Source organism: Panthera uncia (genome assembly GCF_023721935.1).
Source record: "Panthera uncia isolate 11264 chromosome C1 unlocalized genomic scaffold, Puncia_PCG_1.0 HiC_scaffold_4, whole genome shotgun sequence".
In the NCBI taxonomy this organism is placed as follows: Eukaryota; Metazoa; Chordata; class Mammalia; order Carnivora; family Felidae; genus Panthera; species Panthera uncia.
Genome location: NW_026057585.1, coordinates 64,726,881 through 64,749,694, shown reverse-complemented (window position 1 = coordinate 64,749,694; position 22,814 = coordinate 64,726,881). Strand labels below are relative to the sequence as shown.

The 22,814-nt window shown below is 39.0% G+C and overlaps 1 protein-coding gene across 5 annotated transcripts in view; it reads right to left on the bottom strand.

The window, feature by feature from the left end:
- Positions 1–22,814, bottom strand: part of FAF1 (Fas associated factor 1) — a 527,970-nt gene that overhangs the window by 378,131 nt on the left and 127,025 nt on the right. For 2 of the 5 annotated variants that reach the window (XM_049618588.1, XM_049618587.1), the window contains one exon: positions 21,726–21,778. The exons of the other annotated variants lie outside the window; for them this stretch is intronic. In XM_049618588.1, the coding sequence (XP_049474545.1) occupies positions 21,726–21,743 (18 nt within the window). In that variant the 5' untranslated portion in view covers positions 21,744–21,778. The remainder of the gene's footprint in view (positions 1–21,725; positions 21,779–22,814) is intronic. 5 annotated transcript variants of the gene reach the window in all.

The window sequence follows — 22,814 nt, the reverse complement described above, 5'->3', positions numbered from 1 at the left end:
AGAAAGCAGAACAATTTAAGAAATGTAACCATTCCACAATCTGTTTTTAGTCAAATGCAAAAAATGTTCACTGAATCCTTCCAAGTAGGTATCACTATCAAAATAGCTCAACATGCAGCATCAGCAATGGTGTAGACCAAATTAAAGTCAAAGAAATAGAAGACAGATCCTAAGATTAATAATGGTACCTGAGAGACTCACCCTTGTCAAATAAATATCTAAGGATGAAAAACCAAATAGCAAATTGGGAAAACCATATATCTGGGATCAAAAGGAACTGGCAACCAAGATCTCATTTACTAAAAGCAAAAATTAGAAAAGGTGGTTTCAGTGACAGTCACTTCCCTTCTCCAGGTTCTTTGCCTCTCCTGAGGAAACTTCATGGTACTTAGACTTTGGTCAGCATCACATAAAGACCTAGTCACCCCTCTCTCTTCTGCTTAGTATAAAATAACGGCCTTCTACATCCGGATGGCCAACAGGCACATGAAAAGATGCTCAACGTCGCTCCTCATCAGGGAAATACAAATCAAAACCACATGCAGATATCACCTCACACCAGTCAGAGTGGCTAAAATGAACAAATCAGGAGACTATAGATGCTGGAGAGGATGTGGAGAAACAGGAACCCTCTTGCATTGTTGGTGGGAATGCAAATTGGTGCAGCCACTCTGGAAAACAGTGTGGAGGTTCCTCAAAAAATTAAAAATAGACCTACCCTATGACCCAGCAGTAGTACTGCTAGGAATTTACCCAAGGGATACAGGAGTACTGATGCATAGGGGCACTTGTACCCCAATGTTTATAGCAGCACTCTCAACAATAGCCAAATGATGGAAAGAACCTAAATGTCCATCAACTGACGAATGGATAAAGAAATTGTGGTTTATATACACAATGGAGTACTACGTGGCAATGAGAAAGAATGAAATATGGCCCTTTGTAGCAACATGGATGGAACTGGAGAGTGTGATGCTAAGTGAAATAAGCCATACAGAGAAAGACAGATACCATATGGTTTCCCTCTCACATGGATCCTGAGAAACTTAACAGAAACCCATGGGGGAGGGGAAGGGAAAAAAAAAAAAAAAAAGAGGTTAGAGAGGCAGGGAGCCAAAACATAAGAGATTCTTAAAAACTGAGAACAAACTGAGGGTTGATGGGGGGTGGGTGATGGGTATTGAGGAGGGTACCTTTGGGATGAGCACTGGGTGTTGTATGGAAACCAATTTGACAATTAACTTCATATATTGAAAAAAAAAGAAAAAAAAGAAAATAACTGCCTTCTGTTTAAAAAAAAAAAAAGTTTTTAATGTTTACTTACTTTTGAGAAAGAGAGAGACAGTGCAAGCAGGGGAGGGGCAGAGAGAGAGGGAGACAAGAATCCAAAGCAGAGAGTCCGGAAGATGGCGGCGTAGGAGGACGCTGGGCTCACCGCGCGTCCTGCTGATCACTTAGATTCCACCTACACCTGCCTAAAGAACCCAGAAAACCACCAGAGGATTAGCAGAACGGAGTCTCCGGAGCCAAGCGCAGACCAGAGGCCCACGGAAGAGGGTAGGAAGGGCTGCGAGGCGGTGCGCGCTCCGCGGACTGGCGGGAGGGAGCCGGGGCGGAGGGGCGGCTCGCCGGCCAAGCGGAGCCCCCGAGTCTGGCTGGCAAAAGCGGAGGGGCCGGACGGACTGTGTTCTGACAGCAAGCGCAACTTAGCGTCTGGGAGGTCATAAGTTAACAGCTCTGCTCAGAAAGCGGGAAGGCTGGAGGACAAAGGGAGGGAGAGCTGCTGAGCCCCGGACGGACGGCAGAGCTCAGCTTGGCTGGGAACAAAGGCGCTCGCCAGCGCCATCTCCCCCGCCCATCCCCCAGCCAAAATCCCAAAGGGAACCAGTTCCTGCCAGGGAACTTGCTCGCGCAGCGCAAACACCAAACTCTGTGCATCTGCGGAGCCAAACCTCCGGCAGCGGATCTGACTCCCTCCCGCTGCCACAGGGCCCCTCCTGAAGTGGATCACCTAAGGAGAAGCAAGCTAAGCCTGCCCCTCCTGCCCCCGTGCACCTTGCCTACCCACCCCAGCTAATACGCCAGATCCCCAGCACCACAAGCCTGGCAGTGTCCAAGTAGCCCAGATAGCCACGCCACCCCACAGTGAATCCCGCCCCTAGGGGAGGGGAAGAGAAGGCACACACCAAGTCTGACTGTGGCCCCAGTGGTAGGCTGGGGGCAGACATCAGGTCGGACTGCGGCCCCGCCCACCAAATCCAGTTATACACCACAGCACAGGGGAAGTGCCCTGCAGGTCCTCACCACTCCAGGGACTATCCAAAATGACCAAACGGAAGAATTCCCCTCAGAAGAATCTCCAGGAAATAACAACAGCTAATGAACTGATCAAAAAGGATTTAAATAATATAACAGAAAGTGAATTTAGAATAATAGTCATAAAATTAATCGCTGGGCTTGAAAACAGTATACAGGACAGCAGAGAATCTCTTGCTACAGAGATCAAGGGACTAAGGACCGACCAGTCACGAGGAGCTGAAAAATGCTTTAAACGAAATGCAAAACAAAATGGAAACCACGACAGCTCGGCTTGAAGAGGCAGAGGAGAGAATAGGCGAACTAGAAGATAAAGTTATGGAGAAAGAGGAAGCTGAAAGAAAGAGAGATAAAAAAATCCAGGAGTATGAGGGGAAAATTAGAGAACTAAGTGATACACTAAAAAGAAATAATATACGCATAATTGGTATCCCAGAGGAGGAAGAGAGAGGGAAAGGTGCTGAAGGGGTACTTGAAGAAATTATAGCTGAGAACTTCCCTGAACTGGGGAAGGAAAAAGGCATTGAAATCCAAGAGGCACAGAGAACCCCCTTCAGACGTAACTTGAATCGATCTTCTGCACAACATATCATAGTGAAACTGGCAAAATACAAGGATAAAGAAAATTCTGAAAGCAGCAAGGGATAAACGTGCCCTCACATATAAAGGGAGACCTATAAGACTCGTGACTGATCTCTCCTTTGAAACTTGGCAGGCCAGAAAGGCTTGGCACAATATCTACAGTGTGCTAAACAGAAAAAATATGCAGCCGAGAATCCTTTATCCAGCAAGTCTGTCATTTAGAATAGAAGGAGAGATAAAGGTCTTCCCAAACAAACAAAAACTGAAGGAATTTGTCACCACGAAACCAGCCCTACAAGAGATCCTAAGGGGGATCCTGTGAGACAAAGTACCAGAGACATCACTACAAGCATAAAACATACAGACATCACAATGACTCTAAACCCGTATCTTTCTATAATAACACTGAATGTAAATGGATTAAATGCACCAACTAAAAGACATAGGGTATCAGAATGGATACAAAAACAAGACCCATCTATTTGCTGTCTACAAGAGACTCATTTTAGATCTGAGGACACCTTTAGATTGAGAGTGAGGGGATGGAGAACTATTTATCATGCTCCTGGAAGCCAAAAGAAAGCTGGAGTAGCCATACTTATATCAGACAAACTAGACTTTAAATTAAAGGCTGTAACAAGAGATGAAGAAGGGCATTATATAATAATCACAGGGTCTATCCATCAGGAAGAGCTAACTATTATAAATGTCTATGCGCCGAATACCGGAGCCCCCAGATATATAAAACAATTACTCATAAACATAAGCAACCTTATTGATAAGAATGTGGTCATTGCAGGGGACTTTAACACCCCACTTACAGAAATGGATAGATCATCTAGACACACAGTCAATAAAGAAACAAGGGCCCTGAATGATACATTGGATCAGATGGACTTGACAGATATATTTAGAACTCTGCATCCCAAAGCAACAGAATATACTTTCTTCTCGAGTGCACATGGAACATTCTCCAAGATAGATCATATACTGGGTCACAAAACAGCCCTTCATAAGTTTACAAGAATTGAAATTATACCATGCATACTTTCAGACCACAATGCTATGAAGCTTGAAATCAACCACAGGAAAAAGTCTGGAAAACCTCCAAAAGCATGGAGGTTAAAGAACACCCTACTAACGAATGAGTGGGTCAACCAGGCAATTAGAGAAGAAATTAAAAAATATATGGAAACAAACGAAAATGAAAATACAACAATCCAAACGCTTTGGGACACAGCGAAGGCAGTCCTGAGAGGAAAATACATTGCAATCCAGGCCTATCTCAAGAAACAAGAAAAATCCCAAATACAAAATCTAACAGCACACCTAAAGGAAATAGAAGCAGAACAGGAAAGGCAGCCTAAACCCAGCAGAAGAAGAGAAATAATAAAGATCAGAGCAGAAATAAACAATATAGAATCTAAAAAAACGGTAGAGCAGATCAACGAAACCAAGAGTTGGTTTTTTGAAAAAATAAACAAAATTGACAAACCTCTAGCCAGGCTTCTCAAAAAGAAAAGGGAGATGACCCAAATAGATAAAATCATGAATGAAAATGGAATTATTACAACCAATCCCTCAGAGATACAAACAATTATCAGGGAATACTATGAAAAATTATATGCCAACAAATTGGACAACCTGGAAGAAATGGACAAATTCCTAAACACCCACACTCTTCCAAAACTCAATCCGGAGGAAATAGAAAGCTTGAACAGACCCATAACCAGCGAAGAAATTGAATCGGTTATCAAAAATCTCCCAACAAATAAGAGTCCAGGACCAGATGGCTTCCCAGGGGAGTTCTACCAGACGTTTAAAGCAGAGATAATACCTATCCTTCTCAAGCTATTCCAAGAAATAGAAAGGGAAGGAAAACTTCCAGACTCATTCTATGAAGCCAGTATTACTTTGATTCCTAAACCAGACAGAGACCCAGTAAAAAAAGAGAACTACAGGCCAATATCTCTGATGAATATGGATGCAAAAATTCTCAATAAGATACTAGCAAATCGAATTCAACAGCATATAAAAAGAATTATTCACCATGATCAAGTGGGATTCATTCCTGGGATGCAGGGCTGGTTCAACATTCGCAAATCGATCAACGTGATACATCACATTAACAAAAAAAAAGAGAAGAACCATATGATCCTGTCAATCGATGCAGAAAAGGCCTTTGACAAAATCCAGCACCCTTTCTTAATAAAAACCCTTGAGAAAGTCGGGATAGAAGGAACATACTTAAAGATCATAAAGGCCATTTATGAAAAGCCCACAGCTAACATCATCCTCAACGGGGAAAAACTGAGAGCTTTTTCCCTGAGATCAGGAACACGACAGGGATGCCCACTCTCACCGCTGTTGTTTAATATAGTGCTGGAAGTTCTAGCATCAGCAATCAGACAACAAAAGGAAATCAAAGGCATCAAAATTGGCAAAGATGAAGTCAAGCTTTCGCTTTTTGCAGATGACATGATATTATACATGGAAAATCCGATAGACTCCACCAAAAGTCTGCTAGAACTGATACATGAATTCAGCAAAGTTGCAGGATACAAAATCAATGTGCAGAAATCAGTTGCATTCTTATACACTAACAATGAAGCAACAGAAAGACAAATGAAGAAACTGATCCCATTCACAATTGCACCAAGAAGCATAAAATACCTAGGAATAAATCTAACCAAAGATGTAAAAGATCTGTATGCTGAAAACTATAGAAAGCTTATGCAGGTAATTGAAGAAGATATAAAGAAATGGAAAGACATTCCCTGCTCATGGATTGGAAGAATAAGTATTGTCAAAATGTCAATACTACCCAAAGCTATCTACACATTCAATGCAATCCCAATCAAAATTGCACCAGCATTCTTCTCGAAACTAGAACAAGCAATCCTAAAATTCATATGGAACCACAAAAGGCCCCGAATAGCCAAAGTCATTTTGAAGAAGAAGACCAAAGCAGGAGGCATCACAATCCCAGACTTTAGCCTCTACTACAAAGCTGTCATCATCAAGACAGCATGGTATTGGCATAAAAACAGACACATAGACCAATGGAATAGAATAGAAACCCCAGAACTAGACCCACAAACGTATGGCCAACTCATCTTTGACAAAGCAGGAAAGAACATCCAATGGAAAAAAGACAGTCTCTTTAACAAATGGTGCTGGGAGAACTGGACAGCAACATGCAGAAGGTTGAAACTAGACCACTTTCTCACACCATTCACAAAAATAAACTCAAAATGGATAAAGGACCTGAATGTGAGACAGGAAACCATCAAAACCTTAGAGGAGAAAGCAGGAAAAGACCTCTCTGACCTCAGCCGTAGCAATCTCTTACTCGGCACATCCCCAAAGGCAAGGGAATTAAAAGCAAAAGTGAATTACTGGGACCTTATGAAGATAAAAAGCTTCTGCACAGCAAAGGAAACAACCAACAAAACTAAAAGGCAACCAACGGAATGGGAAAAGATATTTGCAAATGACACATCGGACAAAGGGCTAGTATCCAAAATCTATAAAGAGCTCATCAAACTCCACACCCGAAAAACAAATAACCCAGTGAAGAAATGGGCAGAAAACATGAATAGACACTTCTCTAAAGAAGACATCCGGATGGCCAACAGGCACATGAAAAGATGTTCAACGTCGCTCCTTATCAGGGAAATACAAATCAAAACCACACTCAGATACCACCTCACGCCAGTCAGAGTGGCCAAAATGAAGAAATCAGGGGACTATAGATGCTGGAGAGGATGTGGAGAAACAGGAACCCTCTTGCACTGTTGGTGGGAATGCAAATTGGTGCAGCCGCTCTGGAAAGCGGTGTGGAGGTTCCTCAGAAAATTAAAAATAGACCTACCCTATGACCCAGCAATAGCACTGCTAGGAATTTATCCAAGGGATACAGGAGTACTGATGCATAGGGGCACTTGTACCCCAATGTTTATAGCAGCACTCTCAACAATAGCCAAATGATGGAAAGAGCCTAAATGTCCATCAACTGACGAATGGATAAAGACATTGTGTTTTATATACACAATGGAATACTACGTGGCAATGAGAAAGAATGAAAGATGGCCTTTTGTAGCAACATGGATGGAACTGGAGAGTGTTATGCTAAGTGAAATAAGCCATACAGAGAAAGACAGATACCATATGGTTTCACTCTTATGTGGATCCTGAGAAACGTAACAGAAACCCATGGGGGAGGGGAAGGAAAAAAAAAAAAAAAAAAAGAGGTTAGAGTGGGAGAGAGCCAAAGCATAAGAGACTGTTAAAAACTGAGAACAAACTGAGGGTTGATGGGGGGTGGGAGGGAGGGCAGGGTGGGTGATGGGTATTGAGGCGGGCACCTTTTGGGATGAGCACTGGGTGTTGTATGGAAACCAATTTGACAGTAAATTTCATATATTAAAAAATAAAAAAAATTAATAAAAAAATAAAAATAAAAAAAAAAAAAAAAAAAGGCCGAGGAGTAAAGCAAAAAAAAAAAAAAAAAAAGAATCCAAAGCAGGCTCCAGGCTCTGAGCTGTCAGCACAGAGCCTGATGAGGGGCTCGAACCCACAGACCATGAGATCATGACGTGAGCAAAAGTCAAACACTTATCTGACTGAGCCACCCAGACACCCCAACTTCCTTCTGCTTTATTCAATGAATGTAAAAAGAGAAAGGGGAGAATGTCAACTAATCTGCCTTTTCTAAGATTCAGATTTTAAGCTAAAACATGGAAAAGAGAAATGTCAGAAGATTAGCAGTTTAAAGAATTTATGAAGGCAGACATCCTACAGGATTAAAGGGAAGGCTTTGGATGGTTGAGCAAAGCCAACAAGCCAGAGGTACTTTATGTTATAAGCAACAACATAAGGAAAACACTCTTCCTTGGTATTTAGCAGCCCTAAATATAGTTGTCTCCATTTTGAGGTTGATGAACATCCAAAATAAATTTAATTTAGGAAAGTAGGTTGCAATTACCCTGCACTAGGTTAAAACAACCAAACAAAAAGAACTGTGCTAGGTATTATGGATAACACATGGACAAGACAGCCCGAAACCTTGGGAAGCCAGGAGGAAAAATAAGAATACATAAAGCAGAATATAAAAGTGTCTCTATCTCAATAAGTGACAGTTGGTCCACTCAAAAACCTTGGTGTACCCTTGACTCCCTCGTTCCCATTCACTGGCAAATTCTGATAGCTGAAATGTTAAAACACATTCAGAATTTGATCACATTGCACTGCTACCACTCTGATCTAAGCCTCCATATTCTCCCTCCTCTATTATTGCAACAGCATCCTAACTGATTTCCTTGCTTTCCCCTGGCTCATCTACAGTGTATTATCAGAGTGGCCACAGTGAAGCTATTAAAATGTATGTCAGACCATGTCAACCCTCTACTCAAAATCTTCCAATGACTTTTACTCAGAGATAAAAACATCCTTAATATGGCTTATTTCTCCCTCACTCCTGTAATCTCTAACTTCACCTCCTCCTCCTTTCCTGAGCCACATTATCTTCTTGATGTTCCTAGAAAATGGAGGCCTGATTTTCCACTTAAGGGTATTTGTGGTTACTACTCCCCCTTCCTGAGATGTTCTTGCCCCCAGATACATGGCTCATTCACTAATTCCATTCCTCCAGGTCTTTATTCAATTGTCACCTGCCCACTTTTTTCAGAAAACTGCAGACCCCCCCCCACCTACTTTATTTATATCTTTCTTCCCTGTTTTATTTTTTTGCTTAGAAATGATCACTTTCTGACACATTATATAACTTACTTGTATCACTTATTGTCTGTCTCCTCCTATGAAAATGTAAGTGCCACGATGACAGTCTTACTTGTTTTGGTTCACTGCTATATATCCACCACTGAGAAGAAAGCTTTGCATATAGTAAATGCTGAATAAATGCCCTCTGACAAATTTATGAATGGAAGTGTTAAGTGAATTAATCTTCATTAGATGTCTTTTTGGACTTAGAGGAATAAAGGGAGAAGGAACATCTGTCATGTGCAAGACACTATGTAAAGTAATTACACATTATTACATGTCTCATTTAATCCTCACTCTACAAAGCAAGCATGTTATAGATGAGGAAAATAACATTCTGAGAGATTAAATGGTTTATCCAAGATCATACAGAATATGCCACTCAAATTCAGGCCCCTCTGATTCCCAGAAATCCTGATCTTTTCACCACAAAGCAATTTGAGAGGTCTGTTCCTTGACAACAACAAAGAGGAAAGAGTGCACTTTGTGTTTCAAATGAACACAGTATAAATCTCTGAACTATACCAACAATACTAATATTTACTAAAATCCTCATATTCTTGGATCACTAACTCTATTTTAGAAACTGAGAAATCAATGCATCTCTGATCTGTGACTGTATGGGTGAAGGAAATGTGTTGGCTCAGGTGAGGGGTTGTGGCTGAGGGGAGAGGTTTGACTACTACCCTAAATATGATCATTCCTAGAAATGAACTACATTAAATTCCTGAGGCTACAGAACATCTTCCAGCCTTCCAGACTACAACTACCCAACAGAACTTTCTGCAATGATGGAAATGTTTTATATCTGCACTGTATAATACCCTAGCCACCAGCCCCACTGATCATTTAAGATATAGCCAGAGTAACCAACAAATTGAATTATAATTATTAACAATTATTAAATTAATCATTTAATTTAAATTCAAATACCTACATAAGAGTAGTTGCATCTATATTGGATGGCACTGTTCTGAACTCTCCATTCTACTTCAGCTTTCTTCTTCACATCACTCACTAGTTCACTTATAACACTTTGATTCATTTTAGATGATGACACTGCATACAGGGCAAAGTTCTTCTCTCAAAATCATCCCAAAGGAAAAAGGAAATTACTCTATAGTTGAGTCCTTACAAATATTTTATTTTTGAAGAAAAAAATATTTAAAAAAGACATAGGGTCTAAAACAACTTCAGGCAATACTAGTTTTGGATACTAAACACAGGGTCCCTGATGGAATCAGTTTAAAGAGATGGCAAAGAACTGGGTGGCTCAGTCAGTTGAGCATCTGACTCTTGATATTGGCTCAGGTCATGATCCCAGGGTCATGGGATCGAGCCTTGCATAGGGCTCCAGACTGAGCATGAAGTCTGCTTAAGATTCTCTCTCTCTCCCTTTGCCCCTCTCCACACACACACACACACACACACACACACACACACACACCCCAAATAAAAAATTTAAAAAAGAAAAAAGAAGAGAAAGAAGTTCAACACAGATTTCCTAGTTGGGAGGGGGGAGTAATAATTTCACAATTAAAACTTTAGATGCCATTATAAATAAGCCTGTTAGAGGCACCTGGGTAGCTCAGTCAGTTAAGCATCCGACTCTTGATCTCTTGGCTCAGGTCATGATCTCATGGTTTGTGAGATGGAGCCCTGTGTCAAGTTCCGAGATAGCACAGAGCCTGCTTGGGATTCTCTTTCTCTCTCCCTTTCTCTCTCTCTCTCTCTCTCTCTCTCTCTCTCTCTCTCTCTGCACCTCTCCCCTCTCCTTCTCTCACGTGTAAGTTCTCTCCCACTCTCTCAAAATAAATAAATATATAAACTTAAAAAAAAATAAAATAAAATACACCTGTTAAAGATTGGGTTTGAAAAGGTTTCATTGTAAAGCTCACGAATAGCAAATGAGTTCTTGTGACTTGAGATTAAAATTCCCAGGAAAGTACCATATCCAATTTTTTAAAAATAACTCTATCTCAAGCCACTTAAACAAAAATTAAGATTATGTGCTCTGAAAAACTGAGAAACTAACTCTGGTAATGAGGAAGAAACTAACGTTTAAAATGCATGTGAAGGGTTTGAATAATGTTCTTCATGAAACAAATATAAAAAAGGTAATAAGTCAGTATTTTATATTATATAATTTTAAATCTGTATGCATAACTTATTAAGCTGAACTTAAAGGCTATTTCTTCTACAAGCTTAAAAAAGTTTATATATTCAGGCTGACCAAAATATTTTCATTATCTTGTCATTGTGAAAATAAGAATCACCTTATATTCAGACATGTACAATAAATTCTTACATTTATTTTAAAAGCAGCTAGACTCATCTACTACAGCCAGTAGTCACAAGGCCCAATTAAAGTCTCTCCTCCATCCCCTGAGCATTTTCAATCATTCTTACACTCTCTCAATTTTTACTGCTTAACCCTATTTGAAGACATTTAAATTTACACATATTATGTCCTATGTTTATGCTTCTTTTCCCACCTATGTGTTTTTTGTCCTCAAATAAGAGTCTAAGCTCATGAAGGCAAGAACCATACTTCTTTGCATTCACCATAGCACTCAGAGCTAAGTGCTTTCTAGAAGACAGAAGGAAAGCTATGGATCTGATACTCCAAATATACTAAGGAGCAACAAAACAAATGCCTTCAATCTACTATACAATACATTTGCAGGACAATTACCTCAGGCTCAGTAAATCCGAGCAATTTGTACAAGGTTAGCACTACTATAATCCAGGTTCTTTCCAATTCTGAATTGTTAATGCTCTACTGACTGATTACCATCTGATTTGCACACTGTTTAAAAACTCTTAACACTTTCCCCATACCACTACCAACACCCTCCCCCGCTCCTCCCACAGCTACCACAGGAAGGTATGAAAAGCAGCAGAGAGGAAGATAAAGGAAAGACAGTAATAGTAATTGGAAGCAGAGGATATACATGTGTCCAGGGCACACAATTTCATGGTAAATTAATCAGTGTCCACTTTGGAAATGTCTTGGGTACTAATAATCTGGTAATAGCACAGACCTTTACACTCAGAAAAGAATCACAAATAACAGAAGATAAGGAATCACAAATAATTAAGACCTAAAAGTAAGCAGTATGAATCATTTATCATCCTGCCAAACCAATGAAGGGAAAAGACTCTCGGCTGATGAGAATCAAAAGTTGGAAGGGGCGCCTGGGTGGCTCAGTCGGTTGAGCGCCGACTTCGGCTCAGGTCACGATCTCACGGTCCGTGAGTTCGAGCCCCGCATCGGGTCCCTGTGCTGACAGCTCAGAGCCCGGAGCCTGTTTCAGATTCTGTGTCTCCCTCTCTCTGACCCTCCCCCATTCATGCTCTGTCTCTGTCTCAAAAATAAATAAAAACGTTATAAAAAAAAAAAAATTGGGTAAACACGGGGCACCTGGGAAGATCAGTCAGTTAAGCGTCTGACTGGGGTTCAGGTCATGATCTCAGAGTTCGTGGGTTCGAGGCTGAGTCAGGCTCTGAGCTGATAGCTCAGAGCCTGGAGCCTGCTTCAGGTTCTGTGTCTCCTTTTCTCTCTTTGCCCCTCCCCTGCTTGTGCATGCTCACTCGCTTGGTCGCGCGAGTGCTCTCTCTCACTCCAAAATAAAGAAATATTTTGAGCACTCTCACTTGGTGCTCTCTCTCACTCCAAAATAAATAAATAAATAAATAAATAAATAAATAAATAAATAAATAAACATTAAAATAAAGAAAAGCTGGGTAAACAAATCTTTTCTTTAGTGCTTAGTATCATCAGGGGACAGGAATAAAAGAAACATATACAGAGAATGCAGTATTGTAATCAATAATTCCAGTTCTAGAGTTAGACATCTAAGTTCAGACAAGGTCTATCATTGATAAAATGTGTCATTTTAGGCAAGTCCATATAAAAGTGGAATGTGATAGGGGCACGTGGGTGGCTCAGCCAATTAAGCGTCCAATCAGCTCAGGTCATGATCTCATGTTTCGTGGGTTAGAGCCCCACATCCAGCTCTGCACTAACAGCGCGAAGCCTGCTTGGGATTCTCTCTCTCCCTCTCTCTCTGCCCCTCCCCCACTCACATTCTCTCTCAAAATAAGTAAACATTAAAAAAATTTTTTAGAAGTGGAAAGTGATAATAATACTTATTTCCTAGGGCAGCTGTGAGAATTAATAAGAAAAATGGATACAAACTACTTAGGATAAGATCTAATATATGGAAAGTAGCCAATATGCTTATTTCTTCTTTGAAGTAGGAGAGGGTGAGCTTCTCCATTTGGTTTTGATGTTTTGGGCAAAGCAATTTCAGGTAATAAGAGTGTTAGATTGGAAGTCAGGCGACTTGGGTTCATGCCCTGGCTTTCTCAGTAACTTGTTCTTTGACCTTGGCCAGTTCTTCTTCTCTTTGAGCCTTTATGCTACCAAATCTGTAAAAATAAAGGCACTGGGTTAAATAATTTTGCATTATTCAACATTCTTCAGAGGAACAGAACAGGATATGTATATGTGTAACTGGAGAGGGAGAGGGTCAGGGACAAGGAGAGGGAGTAAGGGATTTATTTTAAGGAATTGGCTCATCTAATTATGGAGGCAGGTTAAATCCAAAATCTACACGGTGGGCAAGCAGGCTGAAAACCTAGGGAAAAGCCAATGTTGCAGTTCAGATATGAAGGCCATCTACTACAGAATTCCCCCTTGCTCAGGAAAGGTCAATCTTTTGTTCTATTAGGCCTTCAACTTATTGGCCTTCAACTCCACCCACATTTGGAGGGCAATTTGCTTTACTCAAAATTCATTGTATCAGGGAATGGGTCAGGGTATTAGAAATGAAAGAATGAACAAAAAAGAGGCATGGTCACCAGAACTATAAACCTCCTACGGAGGGGAGCCTGGGTGGCTCAGCCAAATTCGGCTCAGGTCATGATCTCACGGTTCATAAGTTCAAGCCCCGTACTGGGCTTGCTGCTGTCAGTCTGTCAGCACGGAGCTTGCTTCAGATCCTCTGTCTTCCTCTCTCTCTCTCTGTCCTTCCCCACTCACACATTCTCTCTCTCAAAAAATAAATATAAAACCTTTAACATTTTTTTAAAATTCCTTAAAAATTATAACTTCTAGGGGTGTCTGGGTGGCTCAGTTGATTGAGAGACTGACTTTGGCTCAGGTCATGATCTCACGGTTTGTGAGTTCCAGCCCCGCATTGGGCTCTGTGCTGACAGCTCAGAGCCTGGAGCCTGCTTCTGGTTCTGTGTCTCCCTCTCTCTCTGCCCCTCCCTCACTCATGCTCTCTCTCTCTCTCTCTCTCTCAGAAATAAATAAACATTTAAAAAAAAATTTTTTTTTTTACTTAAAACTTCTAGGGGAAAACACAGAGAAAAAGCTTCAGGAAATTGGATCTAGCAATGACTTTTTAGCTATCATACCAAAAACATGGGCAACAATGTTGGGGGGAAGATACATGAAACTAAAATTTCTGTGTATTTTTTAATTTTTGTTTTTAATGTTTATTTTTGAGACAGAGAGAGACAGAGCATGAACAGGGGAGGGTCAGAGAGAGGGAGACACAGAATCTGAAACAGGCTCCAGGCTCTGAGCTGTCAGCACAGAGCCCGCTGTCAGCACAGAGCCCGACGCGGGGCTCGAACTCATGGACTGCGAGATCATGACCTGAGCCGAAGTTGGCCGCTTAACCAACTGAGCCACCCAGGCACCCCTGAATTGTAAGCTTTTATATGGTTCAACATATATTATGTGAATTTCACTTCAATTAAAAAAAAAAAGTCTATGTGAGGCAACCTAGCAATAAGCAACAACAGGAAATCCCTACTACCCCAACAAGGGTGTGGATACAAAGGAAGAAAGTGTATTAATAGAGTTCATAAACCAAGACTACCCAGTAGTAATGGGAGTCATGGAGGAGAGGCTGTCCAGAGAGAGATAGAACTCTGGAAGGAACTAGAGACATACAAGAAATGGGATCACTACAGGACACTCCACAGAAGCAGGAAGAGAAGAGTAGCAATGGCCTAGTATCTCCCTCTGCAATGTCTTCACACTGCCTGTAATAAGATGATGGCTAAAAGCCAGATGGCAAGGGAGCTTGGGTAATGTAGCTTAAGTGGATCAGCCCTATAACTCAGAACATAGCAGGAGACAGTTGGGAAATTGGCAAATGATGAGCATGAAAGTACACCAAACTAAGCAATACAGAGGAAAAGAACATAGTGCTATGACAGAAATACCTGTGATCAAGAAAAACCCTCTGAAGAGGTAAAATATTTGTTAAGATCTAACAAGATGAGCAGAAGTCAGTTATTTTAAAAACTGGGGAAGGAACATTTGAGGTAGAGGAAACCACATGTGCAAATGTTGTAAAGGTAGGAAAAAATTAGTGCATTTGAGAAACTAAAGAGAGAAAAACAGTGACAGGAGAAAAACTTCCTTCCAACCAAAGTTAAAAGTGAAATGGTCAATGTCTAAAGATATTAGCTAGATTTATGACCAGTATTTGAGTTTCTGCAAATCCTTAGACATACTGGGCCAAGACCCCTTGAAGATTAGTATGACTCAAACACCTAGAGTTTGTCATTGAAATGTCCCGCATTTAGAAAAAGCCATCAATAAAACATGATATCCATGCATCACAGTTAGTTGAACTGAACTCTTGAAGTGTGCATATCACTGTATGTAAATTACTATATTCAAAAATTTTTAATTATAAACATTTAAAAATTTTTTTAATTATAAAACAAGCCAGAGAAAAGGGCAGATTATAATCACAGAAATGACAGTGAGAATGGCAAGTAACTTCCCATCAGGAACAAAAAAGTCCAGAAGATAATGGAAAGATAATGGAATGATATCTTCAACTGACGTAATGAAAGAAAATAACAATCAACCTATAATTCTATATCCAGGGAAAATATTTGTCAAGAATAAAGGAAAAGGGAAAAATAGATGTGTCAGACAAACTAAACCTGGAAGAGTTTGCCCCCATCAGATCTGCACTAATGCAAACTCTAAAGTATATAATACAGCAGAAGGAAAATGATCCCAAACTGAAGGCAAAGATGCAAAAAAGAGCAAAGAAAATGGGGGTAACTGCAGGTAAATCTAAATGAACACCGACTGTGTAATTTGTGAGGTTTAAAAATTTTCCACAAAACTAAAGTACCTAGTGAAATAATAGTGTATAAGTTGAGAGGAATGGAAATGGAAAATAAACAGTTCTAAGATCCTTACAATGTATTAACATTAGAATTTGAGAAGTCAAATATCCATTGTCTGGTTTCCAAGAAATTTGCCAGAAGATTTTTAAAGAGTATATAATTAACAAATGGGAAGAGGAAGGGGACATGACAGAGAAACAAAATAATCAATGTTTGCTCAACATCACTGATGATCAGGAACTACAAATAAAAACCACGATGAGATTCCACTTCATACCTGTCAGAATAGCTAAAATTATCAACACAGGAAACAAAAGATGTTGGTGAGGACGAAGAGAAAGGGGAATCCTCTTATACTCTCGGTGTGAATGCAAACTGGTGCAACCACTCTGGAAAATAGTATGGAGGTTCCTCAAAAAGGTAAAAATTAAACAATTGCACTATTAGGTATTTACCCAAAAGATACAAAAATACTGATTTGAAGAGGCACATGCACCCCAATATTTATACCAGCATTATCAACAATAACCAAACTATGGAAAGAGCCCAAATGTCCATCGACTGATGAATGTCTACAAGAGAATATTATTCAGCCATCAAAAAGAATGAAACCTTGCCATTTGCAACGATGTGGATGGCGCTACAGTGTATTATGCTAAGTAAAGTAAGTCAGACAAAGACAACGTATGCTTTCACTCATAAGTAAATTTAAAAAGCAAAACAGAATAACATAGGGGAAGGGAAAGAAAGAGAGAGAGAGGGAAGCAAACCATAAGAGACTCTTACCTCTAGAGAACAAACTGAAGGGTTGAAGGAGGGAGATGGGCAGGGAATGGGCTAAATGGGTAATGGGTGCTAGGGAAGGCACTTGTGATGAGCACTGGGTATTATATGTAAGTGATGAATCACTAAATCTACACTTGAAACAATTTTTACATTTTAACTAACCAAAATTTAAATAAAAACTTGAAATAAAAAATAATAATGTAACAGAAGAGGGAAAACAGAACAGTTAACAGGTGGAATGACTACAACACACATAGTATCATAGATTTCACCCCAAATATATGAGTAATTACATTAAATCTGGATGTTGAATGTCCCTCATCATCAGGGAAATACAAATAAAAGCCACACTGAGATACCACCTCACACCGGTCAGAGTGGCTAAAATGAACAAATCAGGAAACAACAAATGCTGGTGAGGATATAGAGAAACAGGAACCTTCTTGCACTGTTGGTGAGACTGCAAACTGATCCAGCTGCTCTGGAAAACAGTGTGGAGGCTCCTCAAAAAATTCAAAGTAGAACTACCCTATGACCCAGCAATAGAACTACTAGGAATTTACCCAAGGGATACAGGAGTGCTGATGCATAGGGGCACATGTACCCCAATGTTTATAGCAGCACTCTCAACAATAGCCAAATTATGGAAAGAGCCTAAATGTCCATCAACTGATGAATGGATAAAGAAGATATAGTTTATATATACAATGGAATACTACCTGGCAATGAGAAAGAATGAAATACCATTTGCAGCAACATGGATGGAAGTGGAAGGTATTATGCTGAGTGAAATAAATCAGAGAAGGACAAGTATCATATGTTTTCATTCATATGTGGATCTTGAGAAACTTAACAGAAGTTCATGGGGGGAGGGAATGGGAAAAAATAATTACAGAGAGGGAGGGAAGCAAACCACAAGAGATTCTTAAATACAGAGAGCAAACTGAGGGTGGGGGCGGGTAGTGGGAGAGAGGGGAAAATGGGTGATGGGCATTGAGGAGGGCACTTGTTGGGATGAGCACTGGGTGTTGTATGTAAGCCAATCTGACAATAAATTAAATAAATGTCTGTATGTCTGTATGTCTGTATGTCTGTATATATGTATGTATGTAATAAAGGGGTGCCTGGGTGGCTCAGTCGGTTAAGCCTCCAACTTCAGCTCAGGTCATGATCTCACAGTTCATGAGTTCAAGCCCCACATCAGGCTCTGTGCCAACAGCTCAGAGGTTGGAGCCTGCTTCAGTTTCTGTGTCTCCCCCTCTCTCTCTGCCTCTCCCCAACTCACGCGCGCACGTGCTCTCTCTCTCAAAAATAAACATTAAAAAATTTTAAAAAGTAAGTAATAAAGATTGGGGGAAAAATTAAAAAATAAATCTGGATGTAGAAAATGATAAAATTGAAAAGCAAAGATTAAATGGTTAAAGATGACTCATCAACCAGCTGTATGTTATCATGGACACATTAACAATATAATGACACAGAAAGGTGAACAATAAAGAGTAAAAAGAGATATACCAAGAAAACACTACCCAGAAGAAAACTGGTGTACCTGTATTAATATTAAACGAAACAGAATGCAAAGCCAAAAGTGTTCCTAAAGAGAATAACTTAATAAGACAAAATTTCAGCCTGCTAAGAAGTTATAATGATTCTGTATGTGTGGGGTGCCTGGATGGCTCAATCAGTTGAGCATCTGACTCTTGATTTCAGCTAAGGTCATGGTCTCATGATTTGTGAGATTGAGCCTCATGTTGGACTCCGTGCTGGCAGCACAGAGCCTGTTTGGATTCTCTCTCCCCCTCTCTCTCTGCGCCACTCCTGCTTGCATGTGTGCTCTATGTCCCTCTCTCTTAAAATAAATAAATAAACTTTTAAAAAATAATAATTCTATATTTGCATGTATCTAATAATATAGCCTAGAATGAACAGCATTACCCATAAAAATCAACAAATCCACAATCACTGCAGGAGATTTTAATATACCATGTTTAGTAATTTATAGAACAAGCAAACAAAATTAAGATTTAGAAGATCTGAACTTAAAATATTTGATCCAATGGACATATATAAAAAATATTATTCCCAGCAACTGCAAACATATTTCTAAAAACATAGAAAACAGTAAACAAACTGGATCATAAATTGGGTCATTAAGTATTAGTTATCTACTGTGTAACAAATTACCATAAACTAAGCAGTTTAAAACAATAAATACTGATTATCTCAGGTTAGCACCCTAGGTATGTGTGCATGGCTTAGCTGGAATCTCTGCTTCAGGGTCTCTCACAGGGCTGCAACTGGTGTGTCTGCCTGCCAGAGTTAGGATCTCATGTATAGGCTCAACGGGGTAAGGATTTCCCCATTTCCAAGCTCATTTATATGGTTTGGGGCATGTTTCCATTCCTTTTGGGCTATTGGGAGTTCCTTGCCACTATTCCTCACCAACATGGTAACTTGCTTCATCAAAGCCAACAGGAGAGAATCTCTAGCAAGACAGAAGTTAAATCCTATGTAACTTAATCACAGAAATGATATCACTTTGTTACACGGACAGTCCCCAACTTAAGATGATTCAACTTAAGTTGCTTTGATTTCATGATGATGCAGAAACAATACACATTCAGTAAAAATCATATGTCAAATTTTGAATGTTGATCTTTTTCTGAGTTAGTGATATGCAGTAAAACACTAGTGTGAAGCTAGGCAGCAGCAACAACCACAGTTCTCAGTCATCTATACAACCACAATATTGTGATTACACTTACAACCATTCTGTACACATACAACCATTCTGGGTTTTTGTAATGTTTATTTATTTTTGAAAGAGGGAGAGACAGAGCGTGAATAGGGGAGGGGCAGAGAGAGAGAGGGGGAGACACAGAATCTGAAGCAGGCTCCAGGCTCTGAGCTGTCAGCACAGAGCCCGACGCGGGGCTTTAACTCCAGAACGGTGAGATCATGACCTGGGCTAAATCAGATGTTTAACGGACTGAGCCACCCAGGTGCCCCCATTCTGTTCTTCTACAGCACGGTATTCAATAAATTACATGAGATGTTCAACATTTTAGCATAAAATAGGCTTGTGTTAGATGATTTTGCCCAACTGAAGGCTAATGTAAGTTTCTGAGAGTGTTCAAGGTAGACTAGGCTAAGCTAAGCTGTTTGGCAGATTAGGTGTATTAAATGCATTTTCAACTTATGGTGAGTTTTTGGGGACATAACTCCATCTTAAGTCAAGGAAGATCTGTATGAGCCATCTTAGAGTCAGTCTGTCACAGAAAATACCAATAAACTGCAAAGGACTGAAATGATACAAAGTGTACTCCGCCAAATTAACATAACACTGCATGTTACCTACACTGAATTAAACAAATTTTTTTAAGCGTACCCTCACATACTGCTGTAATTATGGCAATAAAAAACATTAACAATGACTACTTTTTAAACAATCACATTTGAAATTTTATACATATACTTCTAAATATATCCTTTTGAATTCTAAACAAATATATCCACACAAATTCAAAATAAATCCACTTGAATTTGATTGCTTCCATTCCTCTGATTACACTCTCCATTGTGGCATATAACAACATATTTCTAAAAACTTCTTGACTGATAACTGAAATATCTGATCTCCTATGGATCTGTTTCTATTGTCTGTTTCTCTAGGCTTTCAGTAAAATTTTTACTTAAGGTAAGCCTTAATTTTCATTGAGTAGATCAGGTAAAATACACTGAGAGATCTATTTAAAGTTCAACTGGGTTTTGTCCCTGGAAGACATCTAGGCAAAAAGATGAATCATCTTATTGTAGTCAAGGATGGAGATGATTCAAAATTGAGCCTCATTTATTCTGAGGACTGGTCTATATTTTCAGTTTACCCTCATTCCTTAGTATTCCTTCAAGGTCCCAAATGAAATTATCTGATAGAGTGTTCACCAGGGCTCTCTGACAGGACCTAATCTACACTCTCTCTCATCTCTCTTACCTCCTACCCTGTGAAATTATGAAAAAAAAAAAAAAAGAGGATAAGTGAAATCAGGAGCTTTGTAGATGGATTTAACATCAGATTAGACTTAAATAAAGGAATAATAAATGAATAGAAGATAAATCAGAGGAAAATTATCCAAGTGAAACATGGAGAGACAGAAGAATGGAATTAAATAATGACTAAAATACATATGAGGTACACAGTGAAAGATATTACACATACGTAATTAAATTCTAGACTTAGAGAGATAAAACAGAAGCTTTGTAAAAGAGACAGTACTAATATTTCCTAAAATTGTTGGACATCAAGAAGCATAGTAAAGAAATCCTAAGAACTCCAGGAAAGATAAATAAAAAGAAAGCCACACCTTGATACATATTAAATTGCTTAAAAAAAATATGTATGGGGAGAGAGAGAGAAAGAGAGAGAGAAGGAGAGAGCAACCAAAGAGGAAAAGGTTTACTGTCTAGAAGCCTAGGAGCAAAATTAAATTCAACAGCTGCTTTCTTCCCAGAAACAATGGAAGTCAAAAGAAAATAAAATGATTTCAAAGTAATGAAAATAATAAACTTTCTTCATTTAAAATTCTATTTCCAGGGGCACCTGGGTGGCTCAGTCATTTAAGCATCCGACTTCGGCTCAGGTCATGATCTCATGGTTCGTGAGTTCAAGCCCTACGTCGGGCTCTGTGCAGACAGCTCAGAGCCTGGAGCCTACTTCAGATTCTGTGTCTCCTTCTCTCTCTGCCCTCCCCCACTCATACTCTGTCTCTCCCTCTCTCTCAAAAATAAACATTAAAAAAATTTTTAATAAATAAAATTCTATTTCCAGTAAAAAAAAAAAATACTCTTCAAAAATGAAGTTAGAAAAAAAAATAAGGTGAGATTTTTTGTTAATACACTCACAATAAAGCAAAAACCAGAATATGTTCTTCAAGGAGAAGAAAAACGGCATGAGATGGAAGGAAATGCAGAAAGGAATAAAAAGCAACAGAGTAAATAGAATTAAATCTAAATGCATATTGACAGTATAAAACAATAATGATGTCTTATAGGACTTAAAATGTATGCAGAATTAAAACAGAACAAAATACCTGAAACAAAAAATACATGGAGGTTCAGTGTTCTTCGAATGTCCTTGCTTTGTCTGAAAAGTAGTAAAACCCTTCGTTTATATTAGGCTTTAAAAAATCAAGGGTACGTGTTTAACCTCTATCATAATCACATTAAGAATGATAGAATATATAATAAACAAAGATTATATATCCTTGTAGGATAAAATCTTAAGACATTAAAGTTACTCACTTTTGTATATACCAGCAATGAACAATTTGAATTTGAAAAAAAAAAAACACAGTATCATTTACATAAGAACCCCCAAAATTAAATATTTAGGTCTAAATCTAAAAAATTCCAGGTACAGACAGCTTCATTGATGAATTCTACCAAATATTTAAGGAAGAAAACACAAATCTTACATAAACTCTTCCAGAAAAAAACGGATATAACATTTCTGAACTTGACCTATTAGTGACATTGCCAGATAAAATACAGGATGCTGAAATAAACAAACAAACATTTTTAGTATAAGCCTGCATGAGATTTTTATATGCTAAACCTAGCAACACTTTATGAAGCCAGTACTAAAATACATTAACATTACGGGAAAAAAATATCCTATGCCAGTTTCTCTCACAAACACAAAGGCAAAATTCCTAAATAAAAAATTACTAAAAGTACATCCAGAATTAAATGAAAAATAATAATGCAAAACATTCAAATATCAACCAGTGCTAAGAAGAAATTTTCTGTGGCCATTTCAAACTATGCAAGGAAAATACTTACTAAACCTCAGTATCAATTATAATTGCTAAAAGATAATAAGAAAAAAATAGTAGGAAAACATCTCCTTAACTTGATAAAGGGTTGCTACAAAAAACCTACAAGTAACATCACTTTTAGCTTCAACATTGAAATCTCTGTCTGGAATAATTCAAGGATGCCCACTAGTACCACTCCTTTGAATGCTGTACACAAGATATGAACCAGGAAATAAGCCAGAAAAAGAAATTCAAAATATTTTAAAAAATTAATGAAAACTTAAAAGCACACCATTTATAACAGTTCACAAATTTTAAGTACCTAGAGAATATCCAATGAAAAAAGTACAAGACTACAACAAA